This window comes from Anguilla rostrata, chromosome 15, assembly GCF_018555375.3.
Source record: "Anguilla rostrata isolate EN2019 chromosome 15, ASM1855537v3, whole genome shotgun sequence".
In the NCBI taxonomy this organism is placed as follows: Eukaryota; Metazoa; Chordata; class Actinopteri; order Anguilliformes; family Anguillidae; genus Anguilla; species Anguilla rostrata.
In genome coordinates, this window is record NC_057947.1 from 26,327,979 (window position 1) to 26,355,585 (window position 27,607).

General features: G+C 43.2%; 1 protein-coding gene across 1 annotated transcript in view; it reads right to left on the reverse strand.

Annotated features, from left to right (window-relative positions):
* Positions 1-3,456: 3,456 nt before the first annotated feature.
* Positions 3,457-27,607, reverse strand: part of igsf3 (immunoglobulin superfamily, member 3) — a 114,681-nt gene continuing 90,530 nt past the window's right edge. Inside the window, exons 8-10 of the mRNA XM_064309729.1 lie at positions 11,678-12,091; positions 8,433-8,870; positions 3,457-8,211 (exon numbers count right to left, since the gene is read on the reverse strand). Of these exons, the coding sequence (XP_064165799.1) occupies positions 7,961-8,211; positions 8,433-8,870; positions 11,678-12,091 (1,103 nt within the window). The 3' untranslated portion in view covers positions 3,457-7,960. The remainder of the gene's footprint in view (positions 8,212-8,432; positions 8,871-11,677; positions 12,092-27,607) is intronic.

The window sequence follows — 27,607 nt, forward strand, 5'->3', positions numbered from 1 at the left end:
GTTCTCACCACACTGAAATGAGTTAGTGCTGATAACTGCGGCTGAACCCTTGTCTGGAGGCAGTTTTGTACAAATGGTTGTAACCAAAAAAAAGAGAGATTAGAATCTGACCATGAGCTGCAAGGAGGCTCAGGTCCTGCTAAGGTACAGTGGGGTAGTGCATGGCTGGACCCCATAGTCTGGTATAGAATCAGGGCAGTGCAATGTCCGTACAGACTGGCCCTCAGCTCTAGCATCACACAGGGAAGGCAGGGTTTCATTCAGCCCTTCAGCTGCAGGGCAGGGTCACCATTCACCCACCTGGTGTAGGAGGAACACAAATAGTTACCAGCCTGGTAGCGGAAGAGGAAAAAAAAAAAACTGAAAGGCTTCCAGCTGTCATACATGATTGTCATGCATATTGTTGACATTTTGTTTCTGTGTGCACATCATTCTTTAATTTGTTATTATTATTATAATTATAATTATTATTATAAGTGCTTACAATTTTCATTTGAAATTCATGACCTTTATGCTTTATGTAATAAAAACATTTGGTCACAAAGAAAAGGATTTCACATGCAGTATTTTGGATTTTACAGGAATCCAAAGCCAAGCATAGAGATAACCTCATTAGAAATATCCTGCTATTTATCAGTGCTTTCCCCCTTGACCCAAAGGCTACAATGGCGAATGAAACCTTGGAATATCACATTGCCACACAGCACTGTAACTCCGCACATAATGTGTATACCATGTGTGTACTATTTTGTTAAATTGTTTGCATTCAGTCCTGTTTTATGGAGTTAATTCTCTCCCACACACGTAATGTTTGCCTCATCGTTCAGCCTACACAGGAGTAAATGTCAGCACTTCATGTTTTGTCTTATCTTACAAGACTGAAGAATGTCAACTCTGGAGCGAAGAAAAATGTCATTACCTTCCATTTGTTACGGTGTGCTGTTACTGTGATTTCTCACTTCAAAGCCAATATATCGACATATACCTAACTGGTTAGTGTTTATTTGTTGTGCAGATGGCAGAGTTATTGGCACTATACCTGTATTTAGCTGAAATTAAGTAAAAAAAAGTATGTATGTATATGCTATTCTACTCTACCGTTGATATACTGACCACTTAACTGTTTTAGAAAATGTCGTTGGTAGGTGTCATGGGCAGTGCTGACCTGAAAGACAACTAACAAGAACTAAACATTCAAAACATTCAAGAAAATGTTCAAGGAAAAAAGAAACCCAATCCATCTTCCAACGCAGGCTGAAAACCCACGTTTTTTCTGTTAAAATGTCCTTTTTGAGATAGCAATGCTACCATTTACATAACGGTAATGTAGCTCCTTCACTGTTCGTGCATTTGGCTAACGTTTGGCTCACCATTTGATTACAAACAGGCCTTCTCTGCCTTCTTGTTGACAACACACTTTTGTATTCCTGAGACAAACAGCGGTGTTGTTCTCCACTTTTTTAAGTCGCCCTGGATAAAAGGGTCTGTTAAGTGATTGTTATGTAATGTAATGTAGCAGAAAGCAGCAGAAAAGCCATGGATAAAGACAGACCGAACAGCAGTGAGGCAAGTAAGAGGTCACAGACATGTCGGGAAGAAGAAGAGCTTACTGAACTTTGAATGAGAGCATTCATTTGATCCACTTAGTTTAAACAGCAGAAAGCTGAAGCAACACAGGATTATACAGATTTGAACAGCTGGTTGGCTGGGTAAATGGTGGGTTATCTGAAAATCCAGGCACTATATTCTTCTGACATTGTTATATTATATTCTATATGATGACTTCGGAAAAACCACGAGAAGTCTTGTAAGAAAACAGTAAGTTTGGTTGTAGGGTGCAACATAAACTAGCTTAATCCTGAAGTGGTACAGTAGCACATACTATGAATCCTGACTTCAGAACTTGGGCATTGAGTTAGCTTCAGCTCAAATCCAACTCATACAGTGCGTTAGCATCGCCTACAGTGCCCTTGTTTGTTGTCTTTTCAAACTGTATTCCATGGCGTATTTAACCTCAGGGATTCAGTCTTTTTGCACTTCTGTACACTTCAGGCCGAATCCATAATGGGCTGCATGTCACTCAGCCAATCACGAGAAACAGATTTATTGAAGCCTGTACAAATAACACTGCTTCTATAGCTTGTAAACAAGAGTCTACACAGCTGCGGGAGGGAGAATATATTAAGAGTGAAACTCATTTCAATTAATTGTCAACAAAATCCTCTACAAATTAAGATATTGCTTTGTCTGTTAATTGAGCTGATGGGAATATTCACTGTGGTGTCTTTCACTGCACATTTCCGCACCTCTGTACTGATTCAAACATTAATTAGGCAAATAATACCGACTCAGACAGAGGCAAGTTTTGACATGTGCATGGCACTCTAATTACTTTTTACAGTGGAAACATTCAATACTGAAATCGCTAAATGAGTGATCTTATGGGTGGGTTTGCCTCTCTGTGAGATGAACTTTAGAGGGATACCCTTACCTGTACATACATACAGTAATATAGAGTCCCATTTAGCATGGAAATGATAGGAAAGCACAGTTTATCGTAACCAATAGAAACACCCGATGGATTACAATACACCAGTTTTGTCTTAGGCCCATTTCTTACCCATTTACTCATTTCGTGCCCACACTTCATACCCATTATGACAGGAACTTGCGCACTAAGGGGGAGAGAAAAGCCAAACAACAGGAACAGGAAACAGCATACCCAGATCTAAGCAAACAAACAACATTTATTTGCTGAATCCGTAGAGACTTCAGATGGAAGGACCGAGACTATCATCCAGAACTGGGAGCATGCGGAGTGAAATTCAAAGATAAAATACAGTTTTCACTGGCTTAGAACTGTGACATCAGAGATTGAGAGTTTGAAGCACAGGGGGAGGGGTCTAGAGTAAAGCCAATGAAATGGTACCACATCTGACTCCTAACAGACATCACACATGCGCACACAACACACACACACACACACGCACACGCACACGCACGCACACGCACGCACGCACGCACGCACGCACGCACACACATGCACCCACACACACGCACGAACACAGTCTGCACACAAACACACACACACACACACACATGCACGCACACACCCAAACACACAACCACGCAAACACACAAACGGTAAATGAGAAATATCAACCCAAATCAGCTCCCCAAATCACATGACCTCATTCGTGTGTGTGCATCTTGGAGGCTCTGACCTCCTCCGGTTCCATTTTGCCACTGTCTCCATCACAAGCATTACAGCCTGATAATGAGAACATTGTAAACAAATTGCATAAATGAATGCATTGCATTGAGCACTAACAGCAGGTATTCACACTTTACTATAACACACTGGAGGAGCCTCTGATCTCCTTTTAAGTAGCAAGTGATTGATACAGTCCAATAAAACGACCAAACAAAAGGTAGCAAAAACTACTGGAAAGCATAAAAAGCGCTGACCTTCCTCTTTAATTCAGTGCACTCTTTCTGTACAAATGAAGTTTAAAAACAATATAAAATACAACATTTAAAAAAACTGCACTGGCTGAACTGAGTACACACCACCACAATGTTTACACCAACTCTTGAGCCAGTACACAGCCTACAAACATAGCGTCCTCAAAACGTTATGGCAACACTGTAAGAACATTGAGTTGGCTGGGTGCATTCCTACAAAAAACACAATTCAGAGCAATTCTGTACAGCTGGGCCAACTGGTTTTCTGAGACAGCAAACATCAGTGCCATTTTCCCCATTCCCTTATGTTGTAATTATGAACCTAATTAGGTAGAATTAGGTAATTAGGGAATTAGAATTACCCTTATCAGTACTGATAACAATTGAGATGACAACCGATCTTCACTTGACATCCGGTAAATAGAGAAAGCGGTTATGTTTCTCAAATTTTCAAACTGGGTTTAGGGCCAGCTAAAACTTACTGTAGACCTAACACTGTCGAGGAAATGGAAAATTCAGCATTGACGTCGAAAGCCGTTGTGAGAAAACAACTCATCATTACACCTTTTTGAGTCAAACATAAAACTACAAAACATCAAAAGTTTTCCTGTTTGTCATGCAATATACATGTTGACAGAAGAGGAAAGAGCAGAACATTGACCGACTTTCTCTAAGAGGTGCAAAGCTGACTTTGAACACATGTACCATAGAGTGCGGCTCGTATGGTCCTTCCCGTGGGCTCCACAATGTCTCAGACAAGAACTAGTCCCACTTTAGCTCTTCAAACTTCCGCAAGCTATTTCTCTATCATTTCACAGAGCTGCTCCGTTCTGTGACAATGGTAGCAATTAGTTTCACTGCTTCACATTGTTCAGTTATGATGATGTCCACACTGAAATTAGTTAATCTAGGAAATTTACAATTTCTAACTAGTTGTTACAGTACATTTCAATAAATAGCATCAAGTTGATACATTTTGTCACATAGCTTTCACGGCAAACAGATCTGCAGTGCTTTCACCATAGATATAAAATGACTAGATTGGATGTAATTTCTATGCCTTACAGGGCTACCCTGAATGAACTCACACAGGTGGATTAGCTGCAGGCCCTTCCAGAACAACAGCTGTTTCTCTTACAAATTCAGAGCCACAGAAGAAACAGGAAATATGATTTTAAATCCACCCATCCAACATGGCTGCCTGGTTTAGGCATATATTGCTTTTAGTAAAGGGCATACTGTTTTTAGCCATTATATTTATTAGAGATTTTAAAGTCTTAATAAAGGGTTAAAATTAAATGAATGTGGGCTGACAGCATAGTTGAATTTTTTAAAAATTAAATGGCTATAATAATATCATGTATAAAGTTTGGCTAAAATTTAGCCTCAATATATAAATGAACAAACTGTGATGCAATGCGTATTGTACAATCAATCTCCTGTGACCAATACGAGTTAGATTTATCTGCACCAGTGTTTGACATAGATTTCAATCAGAGGCATTTTAATGATCTTGAGAAATACATGTTATTGTTTTTAAAACGCATTAAAAATGGCTAATAAAATACATAAAATAAGTAAAAGAAATGATGTCTCATGTTATATGTCATAGGCCTGCAACCCAAGCACTGGAGAGCCTCAGTGCCTAACTGATCAATCAGAGCTGTTGATTGTACTGTCACCTCACCTGGTTTCTTACATCGGTATTGATTGCTGATTTTAAGGTGAAAAAAAAAACAACAACAAAAAACAATTAAATCTGTGGCCCTCCAGGGCAAGGGCTGGAGAACCCAGTGTGTGTAAGTGGTCCCTCTAATTTTGCTGAGGTTCAATGTCTCATTGCTTAAACTGTGCTTTTTTCCAATTGAGCTTTTAAAAAGGGACCATTACATATTGAAGCTCAATCAAAGATTTTTTGCTCAATTATTTTTCTTTTTTTTTTTTTTTGCTGAAACATAGGCTTAATAATGTGTCCGCAGCAAATAATGTGTTTGGAATATCCAGACTCAGCTCTCTGTGAATATGAACTGTCCAAATATTTTCACAGAAAGCAAAAAAACAAAACAAAACAAAAAAAATCTGATCATCATAAGAAATATCGGAACCATATGATCAGGCAAACATTGAATTTGTCCTCAGAACTTTACCATGTTTTCACCACTATTTGTAATACATTGAAACAACCTAGTATTTATACATCTGTGGCTCACTACTGTTGGTCTGTGGACAGTTACTGATGGCATTTCTTTATTGATACCAGACAGCGCATGCGACTATTTGCCTTGATATAGTGGAAAGAGGCTAGCTAAACTAAGTTGTCGCATATTTGCTATATTGTGCGCTGGCAGTTCAAATTACAAAAAAAAAAAAACCTTTTTATTTTATTCAGAGCATATAATTAACATATGTAATAAACACAAAATAAAGTGTAAATGCCTGCACTTGTCACTGAACGTATGTATTTTACTTCCTACTCATACTTAGTCTGTCAAAGCTGGCTGCATCTTTATTTAGCAATGATGTGAAGTTGGTACATCATGGCAGTTGTGTTGAAGTGTAATGGGTACTGAGCCTATTTTCCATTTACATGGCAGGATCCATGCCCTGGTGCTTATGGGCAAAAGGCGCTTGTTTTATCATGTTTTATGCCCTTTCTCCCAGCACACAGGTTTGTATACACGCCTTCAGTGAAAATATTTGTGTGGTTGTATGTTGTAAGATGCAATTGTCTGAAATGTTCCAATGCTGAAGGACATCACTGGTTAAGAAATGCGACTTTAAGAGAGTACAAAATGGCAATACAGAAAATCAGGCCAACAAAGACAATAGCAGGCATTCTCCTGCTTTTTTTTTCTGTTATCTCGTTCAAAGGTATATTCATTTGCACTTTTATGTAATTGTGAGTTTTTGAGGGGTCCTACCAGCAGAACTGCATAACGGCCCTCGACTGTATGCGCATACATTTTTCATGTTTCAGTGGCTGCGGCAGGCCATTACACCTGTCCCCAGTCAATAGGCTTTTCTCTTTCTCTGGATCGCTTTCAGCATTTGCAGACAAATAAAAGAATACGTTCTTGGCACTGAAATATCCATCATGTAGGCATTTGGATTCACTCTATGAAACTCAGAGCAAAGCGCTCTCTCTCTCTCTCTCTTTCTCTCTTTCACTCTCTCTCTCTCTCTGTATCAAAGAGTTCAGACAGACGGAGAGATTCAGCATTCAGCCATGGTACAGACGCGTCTGAAACAGTCTCCCACACCTGTGGCGCTATTTAGCCAGTGTGCTCCATCACCCATGCAAACAGGATAACGTTTTAACAGGCGACGGTGCCACAGATTTACAGAAGCAGAGGTGAAAGCACAGCCTCCACCCTCCTGCACAATCCCAGTCAGAGATATTTTTCAGACATGTCCGCCCCTAGAATCCGTGGAAAAGGGAGGCAAATCCGTTCTGACGGTTCAGAGCCGCGCCTGTTCCCTCCAACCACCACGCAGCCCCTCCCCGCTTCTCCTCCCGTCTTCAGAGGGAACGGGGATCAAAAAGAAACACAAATACTCTCGCTTAGACCTACTGGAAGCCTTTGAAGTCGCACACACTCAAGAGATAATGAACTGGTAGACACATATACAACATCGCTTTGTTTTTTTCAAAGTTCACCGTGTGCACACGGCATCCTGTTGTTCGGAAGCCTGACTGCATTCAGCCCGTATTTCGATGTTAAGTCAGGTCAATGCAGACTTCCTGAATGCGCTCGGCCTCAGGACCCCGAAAGCTGGCTGATGCGAGTACTAGCTTGGCCAAAGTGTTTGCGGATCTTTGGCACCGATGACTGGCTAGGGTTCCACCCCATACGCTGGTCGGTTTCACAAGTCCAATCATCGTACACAGTATTTTCATCCAGATTCTTCTTTAATTTCCAATGATATTCACCCTCTTTGTATCCGTGTTCCAGTAAACAAATATAGCATCGCTTTCCAGGGGGAGAGGGGAGTTTACTGTAGTTACGATAAAGAGAAAAACAGGCCTATCCAGAAAGAGGCTCTGATGTAGCGTTAAACCTTGATGGACACCTAACCGCAGTCGTACAATCAGAGAGAGTAGAATCGATACTTCATTTTGGCAAAAGTGACATTTTTTATAATCCCATGGAGGTGTTCTGAAGAAGGGCAGAGGTGACAGCACTGCCTGGCGCCTCGGGGGGGAGGGGGGGGAAGGGGGTTTGGAGGCCGTGGGGGGGGGGGGGGGGGGGGGGGGGAGGACTTCACACAGCAAAACATGATAGAAAGAGAAAAAGTGAATCTGCCGAAGATGACCCTTCCAATTATTAGTGAAAGGGCCGGGAGGCCCTCAGAAATACACTGCAGGAAAGATGTGTGGACGGTTTGGACAGCTTTGACACAGTGGTGACAGGCTCGGGGCTCAGAGAAGCCCACGGATCTTCTAGGTGTTTTCCTCCTGTACCAGGGGGGGTGGGTAGGGTGGGGTGGGGGGGGCTTACTCTACACTACCTGGGTGCAGGCTGAGGGCAGGGGGTTCCAGGCAGGTGGGGGAGTAGTTGATGTGCGGCTCTTTGATCCACAGCAAGGGGGCGCCATTCTTGCCCTCCTGGTTCTTGCTGGAGCTGCGGGCCTTGTAGCGCACCAGCAGCAACGCAATGAGCAGGATGCCAAAGATGGGGAAGGGGTAGAAGAAGACAAAGTAGAAGAGGGAGTCGTTGGAGCAGACGATGGACTGGAGAGAGGACACTATAAATACAGGACAAAGGAGAGAGAGAGAGAGACAGAAAGAGAGAGAGAGAAAGAAAAATAGAGAGAAAGAAAATGAGAAAGAAAGAGCAAGGGAGAGAAGGGGGGGGGGGAAATGAGATCAAACTGCAATTTATACAGAAATATAATGTGACACTAGCAATCCCTTGTATGACTGTGTATGTAGTATACCAGTTTTATGAAATTGTGTTTGGACCTACCCTGCTCCAGCACATTGATGATGGTGACCCCAGAGTTGTTGGTGGCGAGGCGGTACCAGGCATTTCGAGGGTTAAGCAGCCACTCCTCCACATGGCAGAAGTACTTGCCAGCGTCGCTGGGCCGTGCTCTCTGAATGGTGAGGCTGTAGAGGTCAGAGGTCGTCCGTTCAAACTGCAGGCGGGAGTCTGGCCCAGCGCCCTCGGCAGGGCTGCAGTTCCCGTTCCCGAACACAGCGTCGTGCCCGATGGAGAAGATGCACTCGAGCTCCCCCTCGCCTTCCTCTTCCTCCTCTTCGTCTCCCGCTCGGACCACGTACCAGGACACGGAGAAGCGGGAGTCCTTGGCGGACTGGGAGGTGATGCTGCAGCCGAGCCGGATCGAGGCGGCCTCGTTCACCGTCACGTTGGACTCGGCCTCCTCCACCCGCAGCCGGATCTCTGGAGGGGCACGAGAGAAGCAGCGCTCACCTCCTGCACCAGCACCCTGCAGACTGCCACTGAGCGTAGAGCTCTGTCACTGAGCTCTGCCAATGAGCTCTGCCACTGAGCTCTGTCACTGAGCTCTGTCACTGAGCTCTGCCAATGAGCTCTGCCAATGAGCTCTGTCACTGAGCTCTGCCAATGAGCTCTGCCACTGAGCTCTGCCAATGAGCTCTGCCAATGACCTCTACCCCTGAGCTCTGCCACTGAGCTCTTCCCCTGAGTGTAGGGTTCTGCCACTGAGCTCTGCCCCTGAGCTCTGCCACTGAGCTCTTCCCCTGAGTGTAGGGTTCTGCCACTGAGTTCTGCCACTTAGCTCTGCCACTGAAATCTGCCCCTGAGCTCTGCCCCTGAGCTCTGCCCCTGAGCTCTGTCCCTGAGCTCTGCCACAGAGATCAGCCCCTGAGCTCTGGCAGAATTTGCAACAAGAGGACAGAGAACCCGGAGAGAACTTGTCTGACCTGTGAGGCTCGGTTAATGTTAACAACCCCGGCTCAGGGGCTGTCCTTTCATCTACCTGGTGTCGGACTAATCACAGACACAGGCCCTTACGGTTTCTTCAGCAAACAGGGTGTCTTCTTCACTTCAGGGCACAAATAAACAATGCGGCACAAATTGTTCTGTGATCTGGCTTTGGTCTATTATTTATTAATGTTTTTTTTGTTCTTTGGGTCGCCTTTCAATTTAAATGAAAGACCAAAGTCCAAAGTGTGGACAGTAGTTTGCAGCAAGCGTGCCGCATAGCGGCCACGGTATTTGTCCGTGTCAATTAATTCTTCAGCGCTGAAGAAACCGGGGGAACCGGAGTCACGGACACATAACGAGATAAAAAAATAAACAGAGCCTCATTCTGCAGCTGCCCCTCCCCTGACCTTCATGTTTAAAATCGGGCAGATACCAGACACCCATGGGCCTCACGCTGCATGCTAACGACGCGGATGACACATCGCGCAGCAGACGGCCGAGAAAAGGTCACCTTGTTCTTTTAGTTTAAAAAAAAAAAAAAACGCAGTCGCTTTTGTGCGACTAAAACACGAGGGTAAAACTGGATGTTTTTTGGCGGAAGCTAAGACAGGGCGGACGACAAAACAAGACGGAATGGCTTCGTCCGGACGAGGGCAGGGTCGGGGCGCGGCAGATGGGGTCTGATTGGTCACCTGAGCTCCATGAGCCGCAGATGGGAGGCTTACGAGGTCATCAGAGCAGGGCTGATCGAAGTGCTCCCTCAGGCAGGGGGAAAGGCCTCATGCATGGCTGGTCAGGGGGACTGGTGTGGATTGGGACACCGTGTGGAGAGGGAGCAGCTGCTGTACTGTACACCGGACGACCGGCGACAGATACATGATTGGACTACGATCAAATGGTCTCCACTGCGAGACAGTCCTAATGATGATGAGAACTGTGTTGGCAAAGATCCTTGGAAGAGTTTTCTGTCTAGCTCCCAGGATTGAATAAAAGGGTCAGACCGGTTGACAATACTTAATGAATGGAGTCTTTTCATGAATCCAATAACACTAATATTTGTGGCAGAACCCTATAAATGAGTGAGAGCAGCCATCTTTGCGGGGAGCCAGCCTACAGTATAAAATGCATTGCATGCGCTGTGCAGTTTCCCTTGCAAAAGTTCATGCAGTGTACGCCATGCTGAACCTTCACAGAAAACTCCACCTGCCAAGCTGTCACATCCACTACCCCGCAGAGCTTTAGAACTGAAGTACAGAAATGGCGGCAGCGGCACAGCAGGTGCCACGTCTTCCGTATGTAAGCCTCCGGTGTGTCTCAATGAATGCAGTCTATTGAGTGTAAGCTCCAACGGGAGAAATCTGCCTCCAGCCCACGCGGCAACAGCCCCCGCGAGCCAGCAAAGTTTGTAATCCAGCGGTGGAGAACAAAAAAAGCGAAAGTGCATCGTGTAATTAAAAAAACGCGCTCGGTCATAACAGCGTACCCCTGCGGCTTACCCACTCCACCTGTGCTATTAACAGATGTGAACGCGAGCGCTACCCTGACAACACCTCAGGCTACCCCGCATTCCCCCGGAGGGCTAATTTACATTCGCTTGGAGAGCTGCTGTAAATGTCAATGGAGGGATATGGAACAAACCTATGGAATGCTAGGGCTGCACGATATGTCGATACATATGTATAGAACTAAGGGGCCTAGCCCAAACCATGAAAAAAAGCCCCAGAACAAGGGGTGTCCAAATACTTTTGGTCATATAGTGTGTATATATATATATATCATAGTTTTTTAAAGTGTAATATCCTCTGCCATGGGGTTTATAGGCAATCCTTCATCTTTTTGTTGCTTTAATCATACCTGGAGTGGTAGTAAACAATGAAATGTCAGAGGCCACGTGAAGTGCTTCCAGCAGGAAAAAACAAAACAAAACAAAACAAAAAAAAAAAAACCATCACCGACCATATATCAGGAGGGCCTTGCAGCTTCCATATGACTGAAAAACAAACCACATGATCATAGAAGCTGTATGACCATGATTTTCAACACCAAATACCAAATAGTTCTCAGTGATGTTTTTTTTTTTCCAAAAGCATTCCACATGTCCTCTGATGTTTGGTTGTTCACTACCACTTATTTAATTTAAGATTATAAGAGGTACGATTAATGAGAAAAAAAGACAGAAGATTGCCTATATTCCCCATGGCGGTGGTCCTTCTCAGTACACTTTAAAAAATTGCGAATAGAAATGAAGTGCAACCCTAACTAATGTGCGGGCAGGGTCAACATGGCCGACGTGGCCTTACCTGGCTGCTTCACCACCACCTGGGTGAATCCGGACGAGTCCTCGGACAGCTGGTACCAGGCGCCGTCGGGGTCCAGCAGCCACTCCTCCACCAGGCAGTAGTAGACGCCGCTGTCGCTGGTCTCGGCCCGGTGCAGCGTCAGGCCGTAGAGGCGGGGCGACAGCCGCTCGGACTGCACCCGGCTCTTCAGGCGCTCCTCCTCGGCGTATGCCCCGTACTCGAAGGCCGAGTTGTGGTTGATCTTCAGGAGGAGCTCGGGGGCGTCGTCGGGCTCCTCGTTCTTCCGGGCGTACCACAGGACCGTGTGCTGGGAGTCCGGGCTGGTCTGGGACGTGACGGAGCAGTTGACCCGCACGCGGCTGTCCTCCACGAACCACAGGCTCTGGTTGGCCTTGTGGACCCGCAGCTTGCTCGCTGGAGGAGGAGGAGAGAGAGGGAGGAAATGAGGAGGAAAGAAAAAGCGTGAGAACTTGGCCCATTATCCCCACTGAGGCCGGGGCTGGAAGTTGGCTGCATCTGAAAGAGAGCAAGATGAACCATCACCACCTCCATTCACGGTCCTATAGAGATTTGTAATCCAATTACCACAGCCTTACATGACCCCAGCTTAAAAGAAAGCCCAAACTTCTCCTTAACATCATGTGTCACAACACAACAGTACAGCCTCACCCTAACTTAACAGCCTCATCTGCCCATGGCACATACAGTAACAGCTGCATAACACCGCACAAACAAGCACAAACAAACTGTCCATACATTTGCTAAATCAGGCTCTCTAGGTCTCGAGTTTCCAAGAACCAGACATTCGTGAGCAACAGCGGAAACTATGTTATTTATTTATACATTTTTTTTAGTCATGGTTTAATGGCTCCATGCTAAAAATCCAATTTTACAGTAACTCTGAGGTTGGGCCCAGTAATCCCCACAGGATTCTGGGGTTAGTTCCAGTGGCTGCTCCTGGTCCAACTCATTCATAAGAGGAGCTCAGAGAAGAGGAACAGATGAAAGGGGAGGTGCAGAGGAAGGGGGGGGGGGTGGCACAATGGGGAGGGGGGGAGAGGAAAAATCGCAGAAATATGGTTCCAAATTGTATGGTCACCATTGTTTTAATATCACAGAATAAAAAATACACGTGTGCTTCTTAAAGCATTCATATAAAGAAATGAACATTACACTGAGTATTAAATAAAATTCCTTTTGCCTCTTTTTATGATAGCCAACTTTATTTAAGGGCAGCTCTGTCAGCTCAAGACCCTCTGACTATTGAATTTTGCTAGCATTGGTAAGTGCATACACATTGGCTGTATGAATATTGGCCACAACCAATAACAGAGGAAGTGCTTGGCTAAATTCAGAGATGCATTTTCACGGCTAAGAGGCATTTCAAGCTTCTTTTTCATAACACAATGGAATTCTGAGTGAGTTCTGAAATTAGTCATCATCGCCTCGCCACGCTCTAGAGTTCTCCCAGAACCGTGAAAACCATTCTGTGAAGAATTACTTCAGAACCTTCCGGAGTGAAACTGCCAATGGAGCGGACTGGCAAGCAGCAAAGCCGCTTTTGGTTTTTTAAAAATAAAAATAAAAATTCTCAGAGCATTCAGGTCTGTCAGTGTTAATTCAAATAGCTTAAAGCCTGCTGCAGCATAAATATATTTTTTTAACTTCTTATCGGATTCTGGAAAAGGACACTTTCTTGTGCTGTTTATTAATTTCACCAAAACACAAAAAAGTAACATCTGACCAATGAAGGACTGCTTCATCACGCTTCAGCTCTGCAGTACATACAACATTAGATCACATACGCAGGGAATATACAGTGGTACAGAATGCATACACGAAGGCCTGTTCAGTGATACTGCTGAGCCAGAGGCTACACATCAAGCATCTTCACCAGAAATTCCTTCTCTGGCTACTCACTCAGTTGCAATGGTGCTTTTAACCATGCTAAGGTGTAACATCACAAATATTTCATTACAATGCTCTTAACTGAACATTCTAATACTCAGGTAACAATTACCGCTGTTAACTGAAAGCAGTGCAGTTCCAGAACACTGACTTCTGTTCCAGAAAACCAAAATTGCAACAAAAAAAAAAAACAAAACACATTCTCTTCAAAGGGTTAAAATCATGTGAGAAGCCAACCAATGCAAAAGCAACAAACGGAAGAATTAAATTATTTTCCACCTCAATTCCTCGCTAAGGGAAGTGTCTTGTCAGATTCAGTTCTTACAGTCTTCTGATGAGCTCCCTAGTGATGTGCCAATGTTAACACCACGGCAGAGTGGTGCAGAATGCTAATCCTCAGAGTGGATAGCTCCCCCATCACCGAGGACCTGCTTTCTGCTCTGCTCACTTATTATATTGCCTCCACGCTGACTGGAAAACAAATACCTCTGAATTCTCCTTGTGATTTCAAACCAGTCATCGTGTATAATCTCAGAGATTCTTCCTCACAGCCATCTTGGGTAACCTCTGAACTATGGTAGAGGTGCACGCCATGAAGCAGCAACAAACAGAGGATTCAATTTGAACTTTCTACTGACAATTTCTCTGTTCCTGGTTTTGTTTGTGTTGCTTGATTAACAGACTGCAATTAAAAAGCTGAATAATCCACCCCAGTGTTCTGCAACTGCCTATCTCATAGTTGCATATGATACCAATGTTATTTTATGTACGCCACAGACTGTGGGTAAATTTACTTTTCATTTTCTGTGCCCACATCCAAAGTATATTGACACTGTAAACAACAGGCCAGACTCTGGTTTAAATGGCTGGCTGCTGGTTTTAAATGCATGGCTTTTGTGAGCAGAGCACGGTTCACCAGACTTCACTGCACTTCCTATTAAAAGCTTGTGTGATACTGCTACAGGGAAATTAACCTACAAGTTGATTACATTTTATTTGAAATACCTTTACAATAATTTATAAAATGTCAATCTGCCAAATAAAATTATTTGACCACATGAAATTACTTTTTTTGATTATTGTAATTTTAAAAGTAGAAAATAAGGTACAACATGGGATGCAAATGAAAGAAGGTGAATGATCTTGAGTGAGCACAGCTATTTGGCATGCTTGTTATTCCACTAACACAAACATAAACAGACTGAGAGCAATTACTGGCTGAATGTTTTGCTCTCAGCTTCTTCTGTGTCAAGCTCGCAATTTTCCACTGATAAAGCGGGTACGTGCACTGAACTTTGTAGCAACTACACTCAGAATGTCAATACATTTTTAAAAATAAATCTCATGAAAGTATTTGGTTGGTCTAACTCTCCGCCAAGTAGGTATTTATGTTTTACATGGATTACTAATGAATGCATGACATGTACCGCAAAGCCACTTCTGTATATTCAAAAAAGTAATGTCCCAAATTTAAGTTTATGGAATTATCATCATTTTTTTCATCCTTCTGTACTCCATTATTAACCCTGACTTAACAGCACAGGCTGTACACTGTCTCACAGGTAGAAGCAGGACCCTGCTGCTGTAAATATAATCACAAACTTTCCTTGCTGAGCAAAGCCTGATTAGAAGATACAGTTAAATTTCAGTACCCATCGCAGTAAGCTACGGAATGTCAGGAAGTATTAAACAAGCAAGTAATTAAATGAAAAGAGGGCTTTTGTAAAATAAATGAATTAACGGGTGTGTACTGTAAAAGCTTGGTGTCTTCAGCGAGACACAGTGAGTTGGAAGAGAATTAGCAGCAGAAAAAGCAGAGACAGACATTGTGATTAGAGTGTGTGTGCAGCTAACTGGCTCGCTTGTGAGTCCCCTCTACTGAGTGTGTCCAATCTGTTTTCGGCTTGAGTTCATTTCTGCACACAACTGTAGTGGCAAGATAACGCTCTTTCAGTCGCTTTATTTATAAAAGACGCAATGAGCTCCACAGAAAATGGATTTTTTCCCCCCCTTTAAGAATGAACAAAAAATTAGGCGTGACCATATTTCCACGAATTTGCATGTTGTGAAAGCATTCCTTGAACACTAACTGGAACACTCTAGGAAATATTTAACCACAAAAGTCTGGTTTTGCCGTGTTTCAACAGGTATTGTGTAGATTTGTGGAAAAGTGAGGAAGACTTCCAAAAACAAAGGGCTCACTGTTGATTTCTTCACTAATTCTCTCACCTGCAGTACTTGCTCTGTCAGGTGTTTGAACTCATTTGAGCCATTTAAGTTCTTTATCTCCGTACTTTACACAGGATCATATCTGCCCACCACACTCGAAAACCGAGCGTTCTGTTCCAGCACTGCGGAACCTGATCACATTCCTTAATGTGAAGGCAACGACACTGTGGCAACGTGGTCTCAAATAGCTTTTTTCTCTCTGCTGGTGTAAACAGGTAAAAAAAAAAAAAATCCAGTTCAGAAAATCCAGTTCTTCTCATCATGAATATACATGAGAGACACATGAAAGTCATTCGTTTTTTTTTCCTTTCTTTCTTTTTTTTCCTCAGAAGACGGTGGCAGTGTGTGTGGGAAGGCTTAGGGGCGCTGGGACATCAGCGTGTGGAGCTCCTCATTATCACAAGAGAAGGCTAAGGAGCCGCTGACAGGGCCTTATTAATCCTAGTCTCAGTTCAATAAACCCTAATGTAATGGCACCTCCATTACTGCCTCTCTACATGTCGTCAGGCTCGCCCATCAATGGCACCCTTCAAATACCAAACTCTGTTTAGAGACAGTTTCAAGAAAATATTCACACCACTTTGCAGACATTTCATCCACGCAAGCTCAAAGACACATTAAGCTAATCTCCCAGCTCAGACCTTTTAAATCTAGGCAGCTAACAGGCACATTAAAATATTCATAGAGCACACAGAAGCGCACACCTAACAGACATTTTTTTAAACTCCTCGCACAGCTAAGCGACTCTTTTAAACTATTCACAAAGCTCACGGACGCCTCTCACAAACACCTCAGACTCTTAAGTCAGCTGACAGCCTGTTAAAAGTACAGCGTTCACAAAGTTCTTAGGCACTTTCAATTATTCACACTGCTCACAGAAGTTAAACTAACATGGCATGGTCCTCCTTCCACTTGCACTAGAAACTGTGAGCCGCCACCTGATTGGCTGGCGTACAGTTTCTCGCAACCTTTTCCTTGATGAGATAAGTCCTATCCAGGACGGCCTGTTGGGGAGTTTCTCTACAGACCCGGGCTCTCTGCAGATATATAATATAATGTTATATAAAAAACTGACATAATGGGAGCATACAGACAGTAATAATTATGCTAATGCACCTGATGCATCTCTGATTCGTCCGTGTTGATGTATGACTCCCAGTCTCATTCAGTAATGTAATTAAGACTGATAATGATGTGGATCTGTTCCTCAGGCTTGTGTTTTCAAATTACCCCCCCGCCCCCACTGGCATAACGGTCTGTCTGAAAAGTGACCCATCTATCCAGCCCGATGCACCTGCTGTAGACCTCAAAGTGTGGGTGGGCAATTTATGACACCAGAAGAGCAAGGGAGCATGGGAAACAACGTAAATAAAGGTTATCAAGGTAATGAGTTCACAGGGTGGAGAAGAGGAATGGAAGGATGTAGAAGAACATATTTATTGAACTATTGAACACAATGGAGAGATTCCCTCACCGGTGTGTTGAGTTGACCTTAAGGTCATGGCCAGAGGAAATTAATCACTCAACCCTACACCCTTAACTTTCATTTTTAAAATGACCCTAACCGTAACCACAACAGTTTTTTTTTTCTTCAACTAAACAAATATAAATTTCAAGAGTGTAAAAAACAGTTACTACAAATCAGTGATTAACAATTAGGCTGTGCAAGCAGAAGCTGGCAAGACAAACAGGGCTTCTATGCATTCCCTTTTCAGCAGGGTAAAAAGGGAGAAATACAATCCCTACTGCCTGCCTGCCTGCATGGACCGGCTGGCCCACCAACACCACTTCCAGCAACAACTTAGCAACTCAGTTTCCCCAGGAGGACTCCCTTCCAAAATCTAACTAAACCACAACTGCTCAGCTTCAATCATTCAGTAGGAGCAAGGTGCATGGTGGCATGGCTGCTGGCAGGTGGGGGCTGTTTAGTGGGCAAGTGGAGGTCCAAAGCATGAGGAGCCAAACAAACAAAGATGGACAGCTCTGTTCTCATCCAGGGAAAACAGGGACCTTCCAATCGCCATGGCGACAATATCAATTACAGAGTGGGGGGGGGGTAGTCAATGGCAGTCCTGTGGGGGAGGAGGAAGGGTTTTCTGGGTGCTCACAGGGGCGTGATAGATGTAAGAGCAGGGCTATCTGTCACTGACACGGCTGTTTACGGTGAAGACAAGTAAAGTGACTGGCTAGCGTCTGCCAGCACAGTATTAATGAGGTACTGCCTAGTTGCATTAAAGAAGTAGAGAGAGTTGCCACGGCATTTAGCAGATAATATTGATTTTTTTTTATAAGGTAGCAGAATTTAAGTTACTTCTCCAGTGTTGTGGCCAACTGCCCTACCGAAAGGCAGAAAAGCTAAAAATAAACTTTGGAAAAGTGGATATTCAGTAAAACATGCAGTTCAGTTCAATAACATTCTGTATGAGTGGCTGGTGGTAGAAATGCATACATATAAACAAACATCACTCAAACATACATACACAAACATCACTCAAACATAGACAAGCAGACATTACTCAAACATACATGAACAGACATCAGTCAAACATACATAAACAGACATTACTCAAACATAAAAAGACATGACTCACACATACATCAGGAAATGCAGACTACTTGGGCATCTGTGTATGTTCCTGAATTTGCATTGTCGCATAAGACATTAAATCATTGTGCCTAAAATGTGCAGGTTCCAAATGTTCCCGGGGTGGGTTGCATTACATGTGAAAGGGGTAAAGTGACAGCTCAGTGAAATGTTCTTAGCTGTCCTTTGATGAAAGGCACTACACAAATGAAAATCATTATTAAATTCTGCATGTATTGAATAAATTCTCAGATCCAATATTAACTTGTATATACAAAGGCAGGGCCACCAGATGTATGATCAAAGTCCCTTCCATCATGAATGAAACAGTACATACTAATCCAACCAAAGATTCTGATTAAAAGATTAACTTTCCGTTTCCATAGTTACAGTAAGCCTCGGCCTGATGGTGGAAACAGAAACACAGCCTCTCAATTTATATGAAATAAATTCCAATCTCCTATGTGGTTTGTATGCTCAACAAGTCATTCTTGATTTTTTCGCCCAGAATATTTAAAGTCTATGGCTAATCTCAAATTGGATAAACATTACATGATGCTGATACGATACTACATAATTGTTCAAAGAAATATCTTTTTTGGTATTTGAGCGGTTCCAGAAATTAAACGCAATATTGGACCCAGCACGAAAAGAAAAGAGACAGTAATGAGTATTTGCAACGTGAAGTTCTCACTTCAACAAATAACATTCCTCAAACCTCCATTAATCTTGGGGTGCTGCTGGGCCTATTAAAGTGTGATCTAGCAGTTATTACTGTAGATATTAGATTGAGTCAGAGAGACAGAGAGTGGGGGGGCACCTCCAGAGAGAACTGCAGGATACACTTATTGAATTTCAGCATGAAAAAAAAAAACCCACAATAATCAAGCAACAATATCTATAACTGCAAGGCACCCGTTACTGTTTTTGCTAGGATGGCTAATACAGGCTTGTAACAGAACAAGATAATTACACTGTTGCTTACATTTCCATCTAGGCTGAACGCTCGGAAATTAAAATTTCACCCCGAAGACAGTTCGGAAAAGTGTTTTAAAATTATACCATGAAGCAAATCCCCATGGAAGGTGATTTAAAAAAAAGAAAAAAACAACAACAATTGTTTGGTCATTACAATCGAGAGGCAAATGCATAATATAACCAAGATCTCAGTAACACTCACTTGCACACTAAATGAAGTGAAGCCCATCTGGGTCTCAGATCCCACCGAAATAACAGGAGGGGGATTGAGGGTGAATATTTATACAGGAACACCTGTTGGTTGGAATGTCCATAATGACTCGCGTGTTCGATTTAGACTCTTTCGCCTATCATTTCTAACGATGGGCGCATGTGATTTTTTTGTGCGGTGTGATTCCAGTGTGTCCCACAATCACTGCCAGGCAGAAAACTGCCCCCCCCACCCCCCACCCCCCACCACCACCCCGCCCAGATGAGTGTAATTACATCAGGGTTCTTGACAAGCTTGTTAAGATGACCTCCCTCCTTATTGAGGAACATCCAGCTCATTACATACCCGGGTAATAAGAGGGAAGGCAGTGCAGATTTTTCACCAGCAGTCTACTGTTCAGTTTTCATGGATTTGACAGATCGTACAGACCTAAAATAAATACTTGCCTGCATATTACATTGTATTTTTGTTCCACAAATGTATGCTATTAGATTTTAAGCCTGTGAAAGAAAGAAATTGAAATTGAAAACAGACTTGTTTTCTCAGTCTGACAAAGTGACTGACATGCTGCATTTGGAGATACATTTATTCGGGTCCTTTAATGCGTGTGGACGTGAAAGCAATAATCCCAAAAGGTGGTGTGAAAAACAGCACCTTTAGGTCCTTATGGAGGAAAAGCACTCAGGCAGCCCGCTGGGTAACTGGCATGGCCGACAGGCTGACGGAGCCTTTCGTGATCCACACTAAGAAAGGACATGTCCAGAACTGCAGCACAGAACTGAAGAAGACGGCGAATTGTGGCTATGCAGTTCCCCAGTATGTTTCTGAGTGGCACTTCTTTGATAAATAAAAGCGTTGTTTGCTGTAGTTCTGATTGTGGTCAAAGTCATCGATGGCCTTGAGCTGCCCTACACAAGTGACCAAGAGTAAAAATGAGCCTGGAGTAATTTCAAGTGTATAACTTACAGGCAAGTCCCTTTTCAAGGCTCCCTTGAATCGTTCAGCTCTTCTGTCACCTCAGGTTTGAGACCCAGGGAAACCATTGGATTTTGTTCCATCACCCTGAATCATTTTTTGTCCCCAAAATATAAACACATACATACAGTAAACACACACCCACCCACACACGCACACGCATACATACATATACACACACACATAAACACACAAACACACACCCACGCACACACATACCCACCACGCACACGTGCATGCATGCACATACATACATTTCCAAACCAGTACTTGTGATTGCAGTTCAACTTATTGCTTTTAAGATCCAGGGTAACAAAGACACTCAAAATGGTTCACTGATCCAGCCATTTTGCAAATTATGAAAAATAATAGGCTAGGCTGCTTCAACAAAGAAAGATTTACCTGAGTGAAGATGAAAAGATGAAAGAATCCTCCTCCAAATGAGCCACATACAAATAATTATTACTGCTTTCAAATAAGAATAATAATCCGTGGCAATTTATTCTACATTTACACACAGCCACAGTACATGCAACATTCCCTTTTGCACCTTAAACACACGGCAACCAAGAGAGTTCAGCATTCCCGTAACTTGTAGCAGAGTGATGTTTACAAAGAGCATCGGTCAAATCACGTTCAGACTTCAAGCAGAGTGATGTTCACAAAGAGCATCGGTCAAATCACGTTCAGACTTCATTTGGTGACCGCATTTTAACAGGAACATAACGTTAGCCGCGCACTGGAGCATGGGAAATTCTGCACAAATCACCCAAGTCCTCCAGGAGAGCTGGCGCCAGGTGTCATATATTAATACTGGCAGGAAATAAATTCCTCTGCTGCTTGCCTATACCTGGGCAGATAGGGGCTGCCAGGCAGGGCTGGCTTTGCATGCTGGGATATCTCATTCAGTTTTCGTTGCCTGAGCAGCTTGGTGAGAAGTATCTCTCTTCTCTGGCCAGAGTTTCTGACAGACATCCTGCTGGCAGAACAGCCATGTCCAGGTTTAGAAATGCATTGCCATCCAATCGGCATTCACTCTTCCTTTCGATATATACTTCCTCCAAACTTCCGAAAAATAAATAAACAAATAAATAAATTATTGGATTGTATGTTGACACCTTGCACTAAGGCAAATTCCTTGTACGTCGTACTTGGCAAATAAATAATTCTGATTCTGATTCTGAAACAGAAGCAGCCTCAACAGGAACGACTTCTGGAAGGAAGTCTATTTAGCAACAGAATACACTGTTTTCAGCACCCCATCACATATAAACACACATGAACACGCAAACACACTGCACACAAAGAAGTAAATGAATAAAAACATGCACACACACACACACTCTCACATACACGTGTGTGCATGCACACGCACACACATGCACGCACTGCATGCAAACACACTCACACACACAAGCACATACACACGTGCACACACACACACACACGCTAAGATTTCTGTTTTTGTTCACAGGTGGATATTGATGTGCTCTGCTCCACTGACAAGCATCACCCTGTCTCAGCCAACTGGCACAGTCACCATCACAATGACTGGTAATTCCTAAAGTAGCATGAGATACATAAACCAGTTTAAACATATCCCCCATACGCGTAACCTTCTGGGATGCCCTCCAGGTTCAGAAACCTTCAGATGAAGTCCTTGCTTTCGTTAGTCAAAGGCTTTATTATTCAAAGGGGTCACCCTGCCAATCATTAACATTGCACCAGTGGCTCTTCCCGTCTGATAGAGACTATTCAGAAACGCTGTCTTGGGGCCCGGTGTGGAACTCACTTCCCTTGCAAAAACACAAGTTAGCGTTACCACGGAGACCCCACTTGTGCTGTACCCGCTGACTGAAGGGAGGCCCTCGTCATGAATATGTAACGGCCAACTTTGGCACCACAATTTAATATGATTTAATAACATGGCAAAGGGCATGCAGGATGATTCCATACATAATTACCTTTATTTGAATTTCGATTTATGAGAGATAAATTTCCCATGCTGCTAAATTTCCAGTTTAAAAATGAAATATAAAGGGCAAAAGAGAAGCACGGGCAATTCATGTTTTCCACTGCAAGTTATGAATTATTAATACCTATTAATACATGGATCACTCAATGAATGTAAGTCTACTTATGAGAAAATAGGATGAAAAACATTGTTTTAAAGGGATAGTTCACTTTCTGGGTGTTTAAAAAATATTACTTGCATTCTAGGGGGATTATATCCTTACAGCACCTAATGTCACAGAAACTGACCATATTGTCATAGAGAAATGCAACATACATAACAGGTAACAACATAATGATGACCGACTGTCATCTATTTTATGAGAGCAAGGCCAAGACAAAGTTCACAGAACAACAACCTTATTCCTTCTGAGGGCCTGTTATGATTGTCATGTTATTGTAAAAAGGAAATAATGATGTCACAGAAGTGGATAAACATGATGACGCTACCGCGTGTGTAGATTTCTTGCCTCTGGAGAGGAACCAACGGCTCCTCAGACAGCGGCAGTGACACAGAACGCGTGCACGGAATGAGACAGAGCTACTCAGCTAGCACGCGGTTAGTGGTGCTGCAACATTACGTAAGAGAGGATGTATCTCATCTTTTTCCTTTCGACACCAAAACAAGTCAAATAAAAACGAATCTAAATAATCAAAAAACATTCTCTTGTGAAAGCATTCTCATTGGAGAACACTTGTGGATCACCTGAACTAACGTGGCTAACGAACACGTATGATGGTGAATGCCTCCTCTCTGAAGCAATGCCACACGTGAGCGTGTGTACTACAGAGTTTTGCCACCACATAAATCAAACAACCTGCCGGGGGCGCAATATTTAAATTTTCCTTTTTTTTTTATACTTATGCAACCTAACACAATTGCTTAGAAAAATGCCTCGATTCAGTTTGTTGAATAGGTATTTTTTACATTTTTCTTTCACATTTGCATTTTAGTCACGTTCGTTTTACATGCGATCCATTTATACAGCTGGATATTTACTGAAGCAGTACTTTAAGCAAAGATACTTAAATGTATAAGAGCAGTGCCCCACTCGGAAATCAAACCTACAACCTTCGCAATCGCAAAGCCACTTCCTTAATTGTGCCATCCCGCCGCCCCAACCACATAACCACGTACAGTACGCATCCCATAAGGATCCTACCACTGTATCCGGAGCATTATGCCGGTGTTGCAGGTAAAATGGCAAAGGATGATAACAGAGCCAGTGATTAAAGGTGGAGCTCAGGGGATTAAAACATCTTCAAGGAGAAGCCGTCTGTTTCCACACTTTTTTTTTTTTTGCAGACATTTGCCAGAAACAGGAAAAACAGACAGACCTGGGCGTGCTGCTGGCCTCCTGCCTGTCGCCGCTCACTGGGACAGGCCTAAAGTGCACATCAGCGCGCTAAGCGAGCACTGAGCACGAGCGGGATGATTAGTTGATTCCAAAATTGATTCTGAAGGGATGTTTACAGCTCGCCGTTACCCTTGGAGGGACAAGGTTAAAGAACCACCAGAGCGAGATAGTACCGTCCTGGGCCGAATCTCAGTGTGTGTGTGTGTGTGTGTGTGTGTGTCTGTAAATGTGTGTGTGTGTGTGCATATGCATGCATGCGTGAGTGTCTGTAAATGTGTGTGTGTGTGTGTATGTTTGTGTGTACATGAGCTTACTGTATGCATGCAATTATGTGTGTGTATACCACTGACAGTTCCTGCAGAATTATTATTTTGATGCTTGTCATGTCAGGCCTCTTTAAATAAGAGAAATGCCAGAATTGGTAAGAAGATTAAAGAGCACTGCTGGTAATCATCGAACTGCAGTTGTCCCAAATGCAGTTTATTACACAGATGGTTCATGTCATCACCAAACATCACAGCGCTGGAGACCAGCCATAAATCAAACCGGTGTGAAGATTGCTCCCCTCGACTGCTTCCGAAGGCTCATCACGGCACACAGTACTTCTGATTTCATGCATATTCTGTGTATCATTGCTGTGCATCACGCTAAGGGACAACCGGGAGACTGTGTCCACAATTCAGCCTGTGCCAGTTACACACACACACACACACACACACACACACACACACACACACAAGCACGCATGGGCGTAAGCGTGCTTACACGCACACACAAAAACAAACCTGAAGCCACACACACACACAGAAATGTAGACACACATAAAAAGGCACACACACTCTATCTCTCTCTCTCACACACACACACACCTACACACACACCCCTAAACACAAAAACACACACACAAAAACGCAGGCAAAGATTTCTTAAAACGAAACAACTCATGACATATAAGAAAGCTATCACCACAGTATCATTTATCCAGTCTTAATTGGGGTGCCTAATCACAGGCAATGAAATTCTAGCGACAAATGGTGTTTGACAAGAGCTCCCCAAAGACCTACAGCTTCAGATCCGTTAATGCTTCCTTATTTCATCTTGCCCTTAATAACACAGGACCGATGCATTTTAACTCGGAGTACAAGGAAGATGAAAGTTTAAAAGGGTAAAAAGGGTTGCACTACTTTTTTTAAAAACAAAGATGAAATCGGTAAACATCGATAAAAACTGTACGTCCTTTGGGAGGTACTGTCCCCCAGCATTCCCCCCAAACTGGAAAAACAGATGTTTCAGTACCTTTCATAAGTCCTGTGTCCATTGTAGCAAATGTATTTTAAACTTTTTAGGAAAGCAACGCCCTTAACTGTACAGGGACCTTTATTCCTTTGTCAGGTGCATGCTGTAAATACAGAACAGTCACACAGTATATTTACTGCACAATCAGCAGAAGTTCCTTTGTGTAAGAACACTGAGTGGAATGCAGCTGCACCTGAAATAAGTCAACAGTGTTCAATCTGCATCATATTGACATAGGGGGGTGTGCTGCGCCCTCGGGTACGGCAGCTGAGTCACATTCCGCACCACAAAAAATTAAAAACTAACAACTGGCCACAAAGCTGCCCGCTGGGAACGATACAGGGTCTCATTTACTCTTGCAGTCGCTGTATGCAGGATCCGTTCACATCCAGAGCCAGAGAGCTGGAACTACTAGAGTTAGATGCGTTGAGTAAGTCAGTCTGTGTGAGCTGTGGGATAGTGGGAGTTAGGGGAGGCTGGGCTGATGCAATTATCCGAATAGTAGGCAAAAGCAAAAAAATTTATAAAAAATGAAGCAATATCTGATTTACCAATGTACACATAACCTCCTTATGACATTAATCCAACCTTACCGTTGCTGGTACTTTGAATTAGAGAACATAATAAATAATACCACAGATTAGATGTCCCTTCCTTCTTGAGCTGAGTCTTCCACATCAGAATGTCCACAAGGAGTGTCTAAGGATCCCCGAGGATTCACACATCTTTCTCTTATTCCATCTCTCTCTGAATTTACTTCAGTTTAAATTCACTTTTATTAGTGTGACAAGAGCAGGGCGTGATGGATAATGATTACATCACAATCGTTAACAGAACGATCACTTGCAGCGTTTGTTTCCTTTGCATGCGGTGTTTAATTAATGAATAAATGTGAACAAACTGAAATAATAAAAATAATGAAAAAGCATAATGACAATTATAGCACAAACAAACATAAACAATAAAATTTATGGGCAGTGTGATCTCGCAGTCACCAATGCCACAGAGAACGATGGTACAGGCATCCACCGCTAAGGTGTAAAATTAAAATACTCCTGCCATTGCACTTGACCAAGGCAGAACTGGAGTTGGCCCTGGGGTGCTGCACTGTGGCTGCCCACCGCTCCTAAGTTGATAGGATGGGTTAGATGCCAAGGACAAATTACCCCACTGGGTTCAATAAAGCATAACGGAACAAAATAACTGTGCTTTAGAATTTCTTCAAAAACCGAATGCCAAATCTCAACATTATTAAACCAGTTTTATTTTCATTTTAAGTATCCATTACAGTGCGTCTCACAGTACCTATCTTGCTACAGAAAATCAGGAAGGGGACAAGGGGTGCTGGGTAGGCAATTAAACTAACAGAGGTGATGGCAGACACACACCTTCAGAGGCTAGTATTGGCCCATCTGGCCACTAGAAATCAGACTCACACAACCAGGAAGAATGAGTGAGGGGAAAACCCCTGGTCTTCTACACCAGCCCTGCCCTGCTCTTCGTCTTCTGTGGAGGCCAGTAGCGCTCGTTGCCTCCACACAGTGAGCTATGCGGAAGCGCCATCAAGCTTATCCGCCTAACTCAATCATCCCTCCACAAGATGAAAGAGAGACACACTGAATGAGTCACGATGACGAGAACGAGGGGCATTGTGTCGAGATGAGTGATGGATAACGAATGGGTAAAGATGAAACAGATGGCAGGGAAAGTACAGAGGAGGAACAGGGTGACCCATCTCGTAGAATGCACAGGCCTTTATCAGGATGGAGGAAGAGACAGAAGTCTTTGTGTGATTTTTGAGAAAGCTATGCAAATATTCGTTACAATTAAGCAGAGCTGCCAGGAGACATGAACACACGTAGACAGTAACTGACAGAGGCTGAACTCGCTCATGAGACAAATTTAACTATCTGCCAGCAATTTGTGCTCTGAAACTGACTTACACAAGTAGCAGAAATAATCAAAAAGACTTTTTAAGCACCATTAAAAACAAAGACAACACTGCAGCCGAGCTCGTCTTCTGCAAAGCCGAGTGCTGAACTCACTCCCACTTTAAACCACAAGTACAGGACCCTCCAGGTCATTAGAAATGAGAACTGGACAGAGAATGGCCTCCTCCTTCCCCTAAAGTATTTGACTTACCTTGAAAAAACCATGGAAACCATGATAAAGTGCATTTGTGCCCTGTACATAAAACCATTTGTCTTCTAAACTTTGTAATTTTAAGAATTTGTTTCCCCCTTGTAAAACATGATGGACGTGAGTATGCGACATAATGGACTCTCCCTCCCCTACAGCCAGAGCCGTCCCAAGATTTTTGGGTGCCCTAGCCAAAAAATAAATCAGGGGCCTCTCCCCCCTTAGAAAATGCTGTTGCT